Here is a 13038-nt window from a genome sequence, read left to right on the forward strand (position 1 = left end):
GACACATCCACACATGCGTAGAGTGATGCATAGGAGACAACAACTGAAGGATTATTACAAGAGAAAATGAGGCCACCTGTGGTTGGGTGGGGCTGCTGCCATTAGTGCTACAGATAAAAGTGCAACCTGGTGTTTTAGCCTCATGGCAGTTTATCTGATTCATTGTTTCGTCAAGATCGTGGTTTTTGTGCTGTTCAAGATTGTGTGTGGACTCTCTGGATTTTAGAATTGGACTCAATTTCCCAGTTATTGGGTGAGCAATTGGATTGCATTTAACCTGTGCCTTGTGTGTACCAGAAAATCCCTTTGACATTTAAAAAGGGAGCTGTTTCTGTTTTTCTGTTTATAAAAACTTTGGGTTTTCCTTTTATCGTGTGGTGTGTGTTTTCCTGGACTAATTACCCTGTAATTACAGGCGGTTGAAACACGCCGGCAGAACACCTACATTGGTGCTTCAAGGTTTATTTTTTGACTAATTCACACAGATCCTTCAGTCTTGTCAGACTCAAGTCTTTTTCATCCTATTGAATCTGCGTTATTCTTCCAATTGTTCTATGTCAAGTTTATTCTATATTAGTTCTTCGTGCTAGTTGTCCAGGTTTTTTATTTTTCCTGTTCTTCAAAACTTAGTCCGAAGAATTAAAATTGTGAATGTTCCATAGTTTAGTCAATCAGTGACCAGTGGCTGATTAAGCCAGGAGCACAATGCAGCCCCTTATCAACCCCAATTGTCCCATGAATGTAACCAGTGATTCCTCCTTCACGTGATTAGAAACAGACTCTCTGTGATTCCATTTGCAGAAGCATTTCCAGAGACATGATTATTTTGATTTGGAATAAATCATAGTTTGTTGATAGGCTTTTCTCTCTTGCTAAATCTGAACAAACATAATTATCAGATTGATTGGCATGATACCATTGATTGAAAATAAACAATGGATGTCACCCCATGCTGCTGAGGTGAAAGAGCATCCAGGAACATTCACAGATTAAATGGGACTGGTGACAGTTTTGTGCAAACATAGCCACCTTGGTTATGTGTATATATGTCAATCATAATAATAACTGATACCAGCAGAGTAAATAAAGGTAAACTAAGCAGCAAAGTAAAAACAAAATGCAGACAAGGTGTCATCGCTTCACAGTCAGCCAACACACATACCAGATAGGCCAGACACAGAGTTCATGTCTATGAGTGAAATGTGATTTTTGGTCTCAGACCAGGTCAGTTTATTCCAGTCCTTCCCCTCAACTGGAGATTTAAAAAATGAGTATTTTTTGAAACAAAAGACAGAACTTGAGGAGGAATCTGCAGAAAAAAGTGAAGCTAGAAAAGAACGAGGTTGAATATCTCCAGAGGAAACGTCTGATAAATCACTAGAATTTCCAGGAAACCAAAGTCAAGGATCATCTTTTTTCTGTAGGAATACATTTATTTGTTTGTTTGTTTGTTTGTTTGTTTGCTTGTTTGTTTGATTGATTGATTTGTATGCCGCCCCTCTCCGTAGGCATGCAATAGGTGTGTAGTGTCACTAGAGAAGAAACAACAAGGAGGTTTCATTGTGTGAGTCATTTTTTCTCTTTATACCTATGATATATGTAGACTTAGAAATGATTACTTATCACATTTTACAGATAGCTTATTGTATGATTGCTTTGGCTTTGAACCTCCTATCAATATTACAACAATATTAATTATCAGAAGAGCAACATATACCTCTAGTCAGACATTTGCTGAAGGATGAGTTGAAGGATATCTTTGGCAGACAGGCAACTGTCTGAATTGTGATTCAATCACTGATAAATCTTTCATCTACCCATCTCCAGCTATTGTGCTATCTATAACCCCTGCTTTTAAGATAGAGATTGATAGATAGATAGATAGATAGATAGATAGATAGATAGATAGATAGATAGATAGAGATGGATGGATGGATGAATAGATAGATAGAGATAGACAGATGAAGATAGATAGATAGACAGATAGAGATAGATAGATAGATAGAGATAGACAGATATAGATAGACAGATAGATAGATAGAGATAGACATACATACATATATACATATATATATATATATATATATATATATATATATATATATATATATATATGTAGATTGTTCTGAGTTCGGGTTTTGCCCTGTGTAATATTTTGCATTACACAGGGCAAAACCCGAACTCAGAACAATCTACATACATATACCCATGAAAATCTACGAAAACAAATATATATATATATATATATATGACAGTCTTGGTATATTCGGGTTTCTTCCCATGTAGGATGGATGGAGATAGATAGATAGATATATTTGTTTTCGTAGATTTTCATGGGTACAGGTATGACGGTCTTGGTATATTCGGGTTTCTTCCCGTGTAGGATTTGGAAATTTCTGGCGACATTTCGACGAGGTCCCACTCGTCATCTTCAGGCTGGTGTTTCTGTCCTTGTTCTCAGGCGAACACTGTGAGACCTGAGCTGCCTTCCTTCTATAAATACTGGTGTCTGGGTGTGGTTTGATGGCTCAGTTTCTACACAGCAGGCAATTGCTGAGCCATCAAACCACACCCAGCCACCAGTATTTATAGAAGGAAGGCAGCTCAGGTCTCGCTGTGTTCGCCTGAGAACAAGGACAGAAACACCAGCCTGAAGATGACGAGTGGGACCTCGTCGAAACGTCGCCAGAAATTTCCAAATCCTACACGGGAAGAAACCCGAATATACCAAGACCGTCATATAGGCCGAAATGGGACCATCCTAGTCTCCCTTAATTTTAAAATTCCAGCTAAAAACATTTAACACACACACACACACACATATATACACAGAGAGAGAGAGAGAGAGAGAGAGAGAGAGAGAGAGAGAGAGAGAGAGAGAGAGACACTACATTAGCATTGAAAAATGAAATTAACAACCAGTCTTCAAAGCTGTGGGCATCCCACAATCATGTGATTGCAATGCGGGCATTTCACAATGTGTGCATAATGGCCACAGCATCCTGCAGTAACATGCTTGTCATTCGTTACAACACAGTTGACATCTGTCAAGTAAATGGGGAAGCTGGTAGGAAGTAATAACTTCCAGTCATGTGATGTTGCACTTAATGACTGTGAGGGATTCAATTAACAACAAGAGAAAAGACAAAGGCAAATGTACTCTAAACTATACCATAATGTTGGAATGTTTCAGATAAATCCATTTGGGTGATCTTATTATTATTTACTCCTGTTGAATGTTCTAGTTCTCCCAGCAGTGCAAAAGGGTCAAAAACATAACTGAAATTGACTATTTGGAGATGCTTCTCCAAATTTCTTTTGAGAAAATCCATCAACGTAAAAGTCAATAGTCAATAATATTAAATAAAAAACATATACTTCGTCATGTTTCAGTAACCACTTCATTTAAAACATTTTGTTGAACAAAAAAGACCTTAATTTTGCATCTCTTAGGACTCTGCTTCCATAGTTCATATTGCAATATCATTGTCTACAGTTTTTTTGTACTTTTTGTTCTTGCAAATTGTCCCAGCTTTCACAACCCATAGACTCTGCATTATTGCCTTTTGATCTTTCAAGTTCTTACCTCTTTCATTTTGAGGATTATTGTCAGCTCTTTCCAACATGGCTTTCTGTGATTTTTCCTTTCTCTTAAAGCCATTGTTATTTGATCCCCATTCATTCTCTTTGTGTAACTAAATCACCTCCATTTTTATTTAATACTAGTAGCTCACTTTGGTATTCAATCCACCTTCATTCAACACCCAGATTTTGTACTTCAAACAAACTCTTCTCAGGAACCAGAAAGAATACAATACAAGTATTGTGGTTGATATTATGTGAATAAAGACCAAAGAAAGCAATTCTCTATATTGTGAGGCAAAACATGATTTATGATTTGATGCTGTTGTGGTTCAGCCTGGGACCCCTCCTGGAATGGCTGATTTGCTGTCGGTGTCCAGCTCAGAGGCTGAGGACCAGGAGGGGCAGACTGACGAAGAAGCTGAATCCCAGGCTGAAGATGAAGGACAGCCAGAGTTCCACCAGGGGGAGCTCTCCCCAGCAAGCAGCCTGGATTCCCTGGGGGAAGATGCTAGTGACTTCATAGATATGCGACAGAGGAGAGCTAACGAGAGAAGAACGCAATTGGCTAGGTATTTCCAGCATTAGTGGTTGCAGCTGGGTTTGGGTGTGGTGCTCTTGGGAAAGGATAAAAGGTGGCCCCACCCTTCCTGGCTTGTGGAGTTTTATCTTGGAGATTCGTGAGACCTGTCTGTGAACTTTGGTGGCTACAATCCTGGTTTGTGCCTTGGACTATTGAAACCTTGGGGGGGGGTGCCAGCAAGCAGCTTGTGAAATTGACTGGACATCAGGACCCTGTTGTACGTATCTGTAACCTGTCTGCTGTGAAGACAGGTTTTCCTTGGTGCTTATTTTTTTCCTGCTATAAACTACTTTTGGATTTTACCAGAGTGTCTGGCTGTTTTTTCAGTGGGTGTGGAGGTCTGGGAAAACCCAGACAGAACAGATGCAAACTAATAAACTATGCTTATTCTTGTCTTGCAAGTCAAGAGGTCCCTACCTAGGGTACCTATCAGAGGAAATATTCAGTTGTTAGGCAATGGAACCTTCAGAAATTAAACTTTTATTGGAAGCAGAAGTGGACTTTGGAGAGTCGTATGATTTACAAGATTGACTACGCTAGGCCTGAATTCGATATAGAGGCCAAACACCAAACAGAATGAAAAAGTCCAAGGCTATCAAGGCTGAATACATTTGAGAACCAGAGCTCTTCTGTAGTAAGCAGTGGCAAAAATGTAAGGCTGTATACATGAGGCTGTTTTCTGTTAACAATCTTATATTGCCGCTGGAACATGGATTCTGTTCTGGATGTTCTGTTTAGTCAGTCTCAGAAATGATGTCTGTTTCCTAATTCCTATTCACTTAACTGCTGGTTCTCCACTCCTGACTCCTGGAATAATTTTAGGTACTGCTAAAGGAATTGATGGAACTGAACTTGGCTTGCTGTTCTCCTTTGTTCCTTATTGATATCTTGGCTAAAGGATTGAGCTTGGACTATGCTTTTAGATCCAAAGTCTCTCTTTGTTCAATAAATAAACTTGGAGCTATTTGCTGACTCCTGTTATAAATGCTTGACTTTCAGCTTTGGTGCTCCTCTAACCACATACTAGCAAAATAAAAATGCAAAGAATTATCAGAAACAATATATTATATCCAACCCACCAAAATATCTTGTCCTTGCTCCTCCAACAATCTTAATGAATATGCATTCTATATGTGAAGAGAAATATGGAACTTAATGCTAACATTTTGCCCTCTCCTGTTCTGTCTGGGTTTTCCCAAACCTCAACACCAACTGAAAAAACAGCCAGACACTCTGGTAAAAGCCAAAAGTATTTTATAGCTGGAAAAAATAAGCATAAAGGAAAACCTGTCTTCACAACAGACAGGCTATAATACGTTACAGCAGGGTCCTGATGTCCAGTCAATACCACAAGCTTCTTGCTGGCACACCCCCCCAAGGTTTCAATAGTCCAAGGCACAAACCAGGATTGTAAGCCACCAAAGTTCACAGACAGGTCTCACGAATCTCCAAGATAAAACTCCACAAGCCAGGAAGGGTGGGTCCGCCTTTTATCCTTTCCCAAGAGCACCACACCCAAACCCAGCTGTGACCTCTAATGCTGGAAATACTTAGCCAATTGAGTCCGTCTCTGATTAGCTCTCCTTTGTCGCATATCTATGATGTCTTGAGCATTTTCCCCTAAGGAATCCAGGCTGCTTGCTGGGGAGAGCTCCCCCTGGTGGGACTCTGGCTGTCCTTCTTCTTCAGCCTGGGATTCCTCGTCAGTCTGCACCTCCTGTTCCTCAGCCTCTCCCTCTGAGCTGGAAACCGACAGAAGGTCAGCCATTCCCGGAGGGGTCCCAGACTGAACCACAACATCTCCATTAGAGGGTAACAATGTGTAGAAGATTGTTTCATCTATTTGTGTAAAGTGACTAGACGTCCCACTTTCAGCAGGACAGACACGCTTTTCGATCCCGTGTCCCGCTCCATTTGAAAAATGTCCCACTTTTTTTCACCCAACCAGCCCCCTTGGGAAGAGGTTGGAGGGAGGGGATTCTGGGCTCTCCACTGCTGCCTTGCCCTCCCCACCCCTAAGCTAGCTTGGCTGGAGGTCTCTGTGAGAAAAAAAGAGCGAGAGGACCCACCGAGGTAAAGATTCACCGAGGCAGGGGCGGGTGAGGCGCGCACTTGCTGAGGGGAGACAATGGTGCTGGACAAAGCTCTGGTTGCCTTGCTGCTTCTGGAGGCAGCGGCTAGCCCAAGGGTGACGTCTGGGGCACTTCTCTCTGTTGTGATTCCGTCTGAGGCCCCTCAGGGAACAGCTGATCCTCTGCCGGCTTCCTGCTCAGAGGGGGAGGATGAGGAACAGGAACAGGAGGTTCAGGCAGACGGGGAGGAGGAATCTCAGGCTGAGGGAGAGGGAGGACAGCCAGAGTCCCCCGAGAGGGAGCTCTCCCCAGTAAGCAGCCTGGATTCCTTAGATGAAAATGCACAAGCAATAATCGATCTCCGGCAGAGAAGAGCAACACAACGAAGGGGACAATTAGCCAGGTACTTTCAGCACTAAAGAGGCAACAGCTGGGTTTGGGTGTGGTGCTCTCTGGAAAGGCTGAAAAGGCAGACCCACCCTTCCTGGCTTGTGGAGTATTATCTTTGGGAGTCCTGGGACCTGGCTGTGATCTTTGGCGTCTTGGAATTCTGGTTTGTGACTTTGAATACTGAAACCTTGGGGGGAAAAGGTGTGGGTCTTATTTTCTACAGTGGTGGGTGTGCCAGCAAGAAGTCTGCTGTATTGTCTGGCCATCAGGACTCTGCTGTGAAGTCTCATAGCCTGCCTGTTGGGAAGAACAGGTTTTTCTCTGTGTTTATTTTTCAAACTATAAAGTGCTTTTGCTTTTACCAGCGTGTCTGGCTGCCTTTTCCAGTTGGTGTTGAAGTCTGGGGGCACCCAGACAGAACACTCTCCAGGCTGCACAAAGTCCGTCCAGGCGCCTCAGGATCCGCCGAGGGGGAAGCGCAGCATTCCTTTCCCTCACCTTGGAGCTGACGGAGCCTGCCTGAGTGTGCTTGGGGGCATCCTGAGGCGGGATCCTCCCCTCACCACCCCTCCCCATTTGCCCCCTGTCCTCAAAGCCCCTGTTTGGCCAAAGGAGCAGGTGGGGGGGAGCTGCGGGCGCCCGAGAGGAAGGAGCCACCCACTGAAGGACCTGGCCCGAAGGGGGGGAAGTGGGGGGAGGCCAGACCAGGCTGCCTTTGCGTCTCTCTTATGGAGAAAGAGGAGGGATGGAAGAAGAGGAAAGAAGAGGGAGGAAGAAAGAGTGAGAGGGAGGAAAGGACAGAGAGAGAGGGAGAGAGAAATAGAAATAGAGAGGGAGAAAGAAAGAGAAAAAAGAGAGAGGGAGAGAAAGAGAGAAAGAAAGAGAGTGGGGAAAGGGAGAGAAATAGAGAAAAGGAGGGAAGAAGAGAGAGAGAAAAGAAGAAGGAAGAGAGAAAGAAAAAGAAAGAAAGGAAGGAAGGAAGGGAGAGAGAGAGAAAGATAAATAGAAAGGGAGAGAGAAAGAGAGAAAGAGAAGGGGATGGAAGGAGGGAGAAACAGAGAAAGATAGAGGAAGAAAGAGAGAGAAGGAGGGAAGGTGGGAGGGTGAAAGAAAGAGAGAAATAGAGAGAAACGGAGGGAGGAAGAGAGAGAGAGGAAAAAAAGAAAGAAAGAAATTTTTGCAATTTTTTTGCCAACCCCTCCCCCCATGCCCCCCCCCCCACCTGCTCAATGGTGTCCCTCTTTACCAATGCTAAAATCTGGTCACTTTATATTTGTGGAAACTCTGCAGACAAAATCCTGGAAATGAAAACTTTAAATCATACAGAGAAGCAGGGGTAGACTACATGAACAAGTGAAAAGAGAACACATTTCTTCTTTATTGGGAGATCTTGCAGGCCTTAAGAAAGTCTAAAGATAGTTAGTGCTAATCTGTAAAGTAATGTCATCCCTTGTTTAGAATGCTGCAAGACAATCTAAATGTATTTTTAGTGGAGAGTTCTCAAGTGGAAGAAAATTCCTTAAAACAAGTGTATGTAGAAAGAATGGACACAGTGACTGCTAGGAAATATTTTTCATTATTTAGGAATTCAAACAGTAGAATGTTAGTACTTTTTTTTCCTTTACAAAGGCAAAATAAATTTGTAATAATATTTTAGAGATTTAATGTTGGAAATTCTTTCTGTTTTAATTACTATAAAGGTTCCTGAAGATGTCTAATCTAAGAAAGATAAAAACAAAGGATGCCACAACTGCAGTATTTTTGAAGAATTTATTAGTCTTAAATTTAATGAAAAACAAGAGTTCATAACAAGAAAAATGCTTATCTATGGAACAGAGCAAAACCTTTTACTCAAAACACTTTTCTTGGTTATGCATAATATACTAGTATATATATGCACCCAGGCACATGCCTTCATTGGCATATTACTGAAGAGTCCTTCAGTGCATAATCTTTTAAAGATATACAATAACATTACAGAATGAAGAATGGACAATTAAAACTAGTGGGAAATACTAAAACATTGACTTGTTCATTTTCCTTTGTAGCAACTTTATTGTATTTAACCCTAAAATAGATATCTACTTTACCCTATTTGGTTAAATTCAATATATACAATATTCTTAAAATTTTAGATATGACTGCAAGATATTTAGCAGTTAGCACATTAATGAAGGCACATTGTAATCTGATCACAGCTCAACTGGAGATATTCTTGCTTTCTTCCCATTCTACAGATAATAGGGAGCTTGAAGTTATTGTGGTAGGAAACTGCAACAAAGAAGGTAGACCTGAAATATATTTATTTCCAAATACTCCTCCAAATTTCTTACTCTCAAGTTCTGAGATAAAAATAATATCCAAATATCTTCTGCATGATAAGATATTACGTATGTTCCCTATCTATATTTTACATTAATATACACTTTCACTACAGTATTTGAAATTTCACACCATAGTTGGTATAGCCGAGTCTTACAGATGGAATGTAATAAACATATACAGTGGTCCCCCAAGTTTCGCGATCTCGAGCATTGCAAAACGCTATACCGCGATTTTTCAACCCGGAAGTAAAAACACCATCTGCGCATGCGCGCCCTTTTTTCTATGGCCACGCATGCGTAGATGGCGCCGGGCAGATCAGCTGCTGGGCGGCTTCCCTGGGTCTTCCCCCTCTTGCTGGCGGGAGGGCGAGCGGCGGGCATCAGCGAGGAGTTTGCGTGGGCGGCGGGGAAACCCCAGCGCCGCTTCCCAGCTGAGTCCTGAAGCCAAATGCGGAAGTTTGCTTCAGGACTCAGCTGGGAAGCGGCGCGAGCGAACGGCGTGGGCGGGCGAAGGGCGGGCGCGCGGGCAGGCAGGCGGCGGACAAGCGGCGGGCGCGGCAGCAGCGAGGAGTTTGCGTGGGCGGCGGGGAAACCCCAGCACCGCTTCCCAGCTGAGTCCTGAAGCCAAATGCGGAAGTTCACTTCAGGACTCAGCTGGGAAGCGGCACAAGCGAACGGCGTGGGCAGGCGAAGGGCGGGCGCGCGGGCAGGCAGGCGGCGGACAAGCGGCGGGCGGACAAGCGGCGGGCGCGGCAGCAGCGAGGAGTTTGCGTGGGCGGCGGGGAAACCCCAATCTTCGGCTCCTCGCTGCTGCGGCGGAAGTAAAAACACCATCTGCGCATGCGCAGATGGTGTTTTTACTTCCGCACCGCTACTTCGCGAAAAACCGATCATCGCGAGGGGTCCTGGAACGGAACCCTCGCGATAATCGGGGGACCACTGTATTCACTTCAGTTGCAGTTCTGTTTACTTCCATTGGAACATGCTTCACTGAATTGAATGGAATTTATTTCTCAGAAAAAAATAGCTTTAAAATGGATTAGGTACATTCATAAAAAGACCTTATCAATAGTGATTAGTCTTAATATGTAGAAGGAGACTCAATCTTCAGAAGCATATGCTTTTGAATACAAATTAAAGGCAAATACAGAGAGAAAGCATCTGTCTTTCTTCCTTGTTTCTTCCTTTCCTGGAACACCTGGAAGCCATTAATACAGACAAGCTTCTAGGTTAAATGACTTTGGTCTGATTGGATAAATATTCTAATGAAATGTAACATCATTAGATATTGTACTCCAGAATTTTAAAGCATTTTACAGGCAATATGTATTGGTGGTCTTGATAGACAACATTTATTTATTTATTTATTTATTGTTTGTTTGTTTGTTTGTTTGTTTGTTTGTTTTGTCAACTACGTATTGGTAGTATTCAAAGATATAACAATATTTATATACATAACTAGTAAAAGAGAAACATTAGGACAGGGGATGGAAGGCACTCTGGTGCACTTATGCATGCCCCTTACTGACCTCTTAAGAATTGGTAGAAGTCAACAGTGGATAGTCTAAGGGTAAGATTTTGGGGGTTAGATGATGATATTACAGAGTCTGGTAGAGAGTTCTATGCATTAACTACTTGGTTACTTAAGTATAGCTTTAGTACAGCTAAACATATAGTTGGCGTTCTTACTGACAAACAATATTTGACATAGTACCTAATAGTTCCATCCCATTTCTATATGATTTATAGTTGCTTATTAATTTAAAGCCATTTTGTTGCTTGTAATTTTTAGCATCTTCAGGTTTTGTTCAACTATTTTTGGGCCAATAAAACACGCAGATAAATGTTAAATTTCTGGATGATGCTAAAAATATCATAAATGGCTAGGGAGGAAGAGGGCTTAATGGCATCCTGATTCGGTAGAGTGCATCGAAGAAATATATAGTTAAGATCCATATGATAAGTCCAATTATCTGCAAAGTAAAGGACGCAGTAGGAAAAACATTCTTCTAGGACAGAATATTTCTCTCCTGGAAACATTTACTCGTGATTTAATTCTGTGGTCAATCATCACCACCATTTTATGTTCTGTGGAAAGGGAAATAGATACTTTTGCTTAGTGAATTTTCTTTCTCTATAGGAGTGTTTAATTGTGGATTTCTTTACTGAAGTGAGTTAGTTAGAAAGACTAGATTTCTTTCTCCTTTTTTAACTTCAGAAAACACTTACCTAGTCACTGACCTCTTCATAAGGTCTGTCATTGACATCTTCATGAGGTATTCCAGTAAGAGCCAAAAGAGATCTATTCATATTGAGCTGTGTATAACAATATGTAGAAATAATTAATATTATTGCATTTTTACATTACTTCATATAGTCATGACTTTGCATGCATTTAGATTAGTAACCATAGAAAACTTCAGTTTTTAATCCTGGCGAACATCACAGTTTTTCCTGAGCACTCTATATGTGCTTCTTATTCTGTGGTAGGAAATGTAAGCAACCCCCACCCCCCAGCATCTCAAAATTCAACCTGTTATTTAGGCATAAGGGAATAGGTATAAGGAGTCCAAGCTATCTAGGACTGTTTAAATAATGGAAAAAGTTTTGCTATTGTAATATTGTGGGTTTTAAAACTATTTGTTTTCCTTAACCCATCCTTTTCTAATTAAGGAGATAATGGAGAATCTGACAAGTAAAGATATGGGTCTCAGCTCTAAAGCAGGGGTATCCAACCTTGATAACTTTAAGACTTTTGGACTTTGATTCCCAGAATTCCTCAGCCAGACCCCTGCTCTAAAATATGGATCCATTCCCTTTTAATCTGTTTTATTACTAATTTTTGCACAAGAGCTTAATTGCTATGGTTCCTAGAGAAGAACAGGATACAAATCTAATAAACTATAACTATCTTAAAGTTTTCTAATCATTTTCTACAAAGAGATGAGTAGAAAAGAGAATGCCCTCCTGGAGGGACCGAGTGACAAAAAGGAAGTAGTATCCCCTCATATTTGGGGATACCATGATGATTTGCCAGAAAAAAACTTTAAAATGCTTAAGGAAAAGCCCATTTTCAAGTTTTCAGGCAAGAGAAACTAGGGGCTATGAGTTCTAATTCTGTCTTAGCTGTGAAACCAGCTAGGGAACCTTGGGCCAGTCATTGTCTCTTAGCCCTAGGAAAGAGACAATGCCAAACCACTTCAAGAATCTTCCCAAGAATATTGCAAGGACTGTCCAGGTGAGACAACATTCATTCAGACCCTTACAACATTGTTCAAAGAGTTAATGATTTGTTTTACCAACATGTATCACAGTTTAAAAAAAATGAATATAAAATATTCTGTGAATCAGTCATCGTTCATATTTGTTAAGATATCCTAAAATATATTTATTTATGACTCAAAGAGCAGCAAAACCATTGAATTGAATTGATCCATTATCTATCTATTTAAATTATTCAGATTTTGCAATTGATAAACTACGCAGGTTATAGAAAAGCAAGTTTAACATGCCTTTCAAGAAAGAATACCATAGATATACTTTATAAAGTGTAGAGTTATAGCAAAAGATTATTTAACTTTTTGGTAAGCATTAACTGCAAAAAAGGAAGAAAAAAAAGTTTTTAAAAAAGAGCGAGTTTGGTCTAGTGCAGGGGTCCCCAAACTTTTTACACAGGGGGCCAGTTCACTGTCCCTCAGACTGTTGGAGGGCCGGACTATTAAAAAAATGTGTGAACAAATCCCTATGCACACTGCACATACCTTATTTAAAATAAAAAACAAAATGGGAACAAATACAAGATTTAATATTTATTCTTCCTCTTTCTCTCTCTCTCCCTTTCTCTCCGTCCTTCTGTCTTTCTAGTTCTCTCTCCTTCTTTCTCTCTGTCCTCTATTTCTCTCTCTTTCTTTCTTTCTTTCTTTCTCTCTCTTCTCTCTTTCTCTCACTCACTCTCTTTGTATCTCTCCCTCTTTCTCTCTCCCTCTCTCTGTCTCCTCCTTTCTCTCTCTCCCCCTTTCTATCTCTCCTCTTCCTTTCTCTCTCTCTCTTTTTCTTTCTCTCTCTTTCTCTCTCCCTTCTTTTTTCT

At 41.1% G+C, this 13038-nt stretch overlaps 1 protein-coding gene across 3 annotated transcripts in view; it reads right to left on the reverse strand.

Moving 5' to 3' along the window:
* Positions 1-8383: 8383 nt before the first annotated feature.
* DCDC1 (doublecortin domain containing 1) overlaps positions 8384-13038 on the reverse strand; it is a 315249-nt gene continuing 310594 nt past the window's right edge. For 2 of the 3 annotated variants that reach the window (XM_070762110.1, XM_070762129.1), the window contains 2 exons: positions 11193-11267; positions 8726-8898 (listed from right to left, as the gene is read on the reverse strand). In XM_070762110.1, coding sequence (XP_070618211.1) covers positions 8827-8898; positions 11193-11267 — 147 coding nt within the window. In that variant the 3' untranslated portion in view covers positions 8726-8826. Of the gene's footprint in view, positions 8899-11180; positions 11268-13038 lie in introns of all 3 variants that reach the window. The other variant, XM_070762118.1, reaches the window with a different exon arrangement.

The sequence above is a fragment of the Erythrolamprus reginae genome, chromosome 1, assembly GCF_031021105.1.
Source record: "Erythrolamprus reginae isolate rEryReg1 chromosome 1, rEryReg1.hap1, whole genome shotgun sequence".
In the NCBI taxonomy this organism is placed as follows: Eukaryota; Metazoa; Chordata; class Lepidosauria; order Squamata; family Dipsadidae; genus Erythrolamprus; species Erythrolamprus reginae.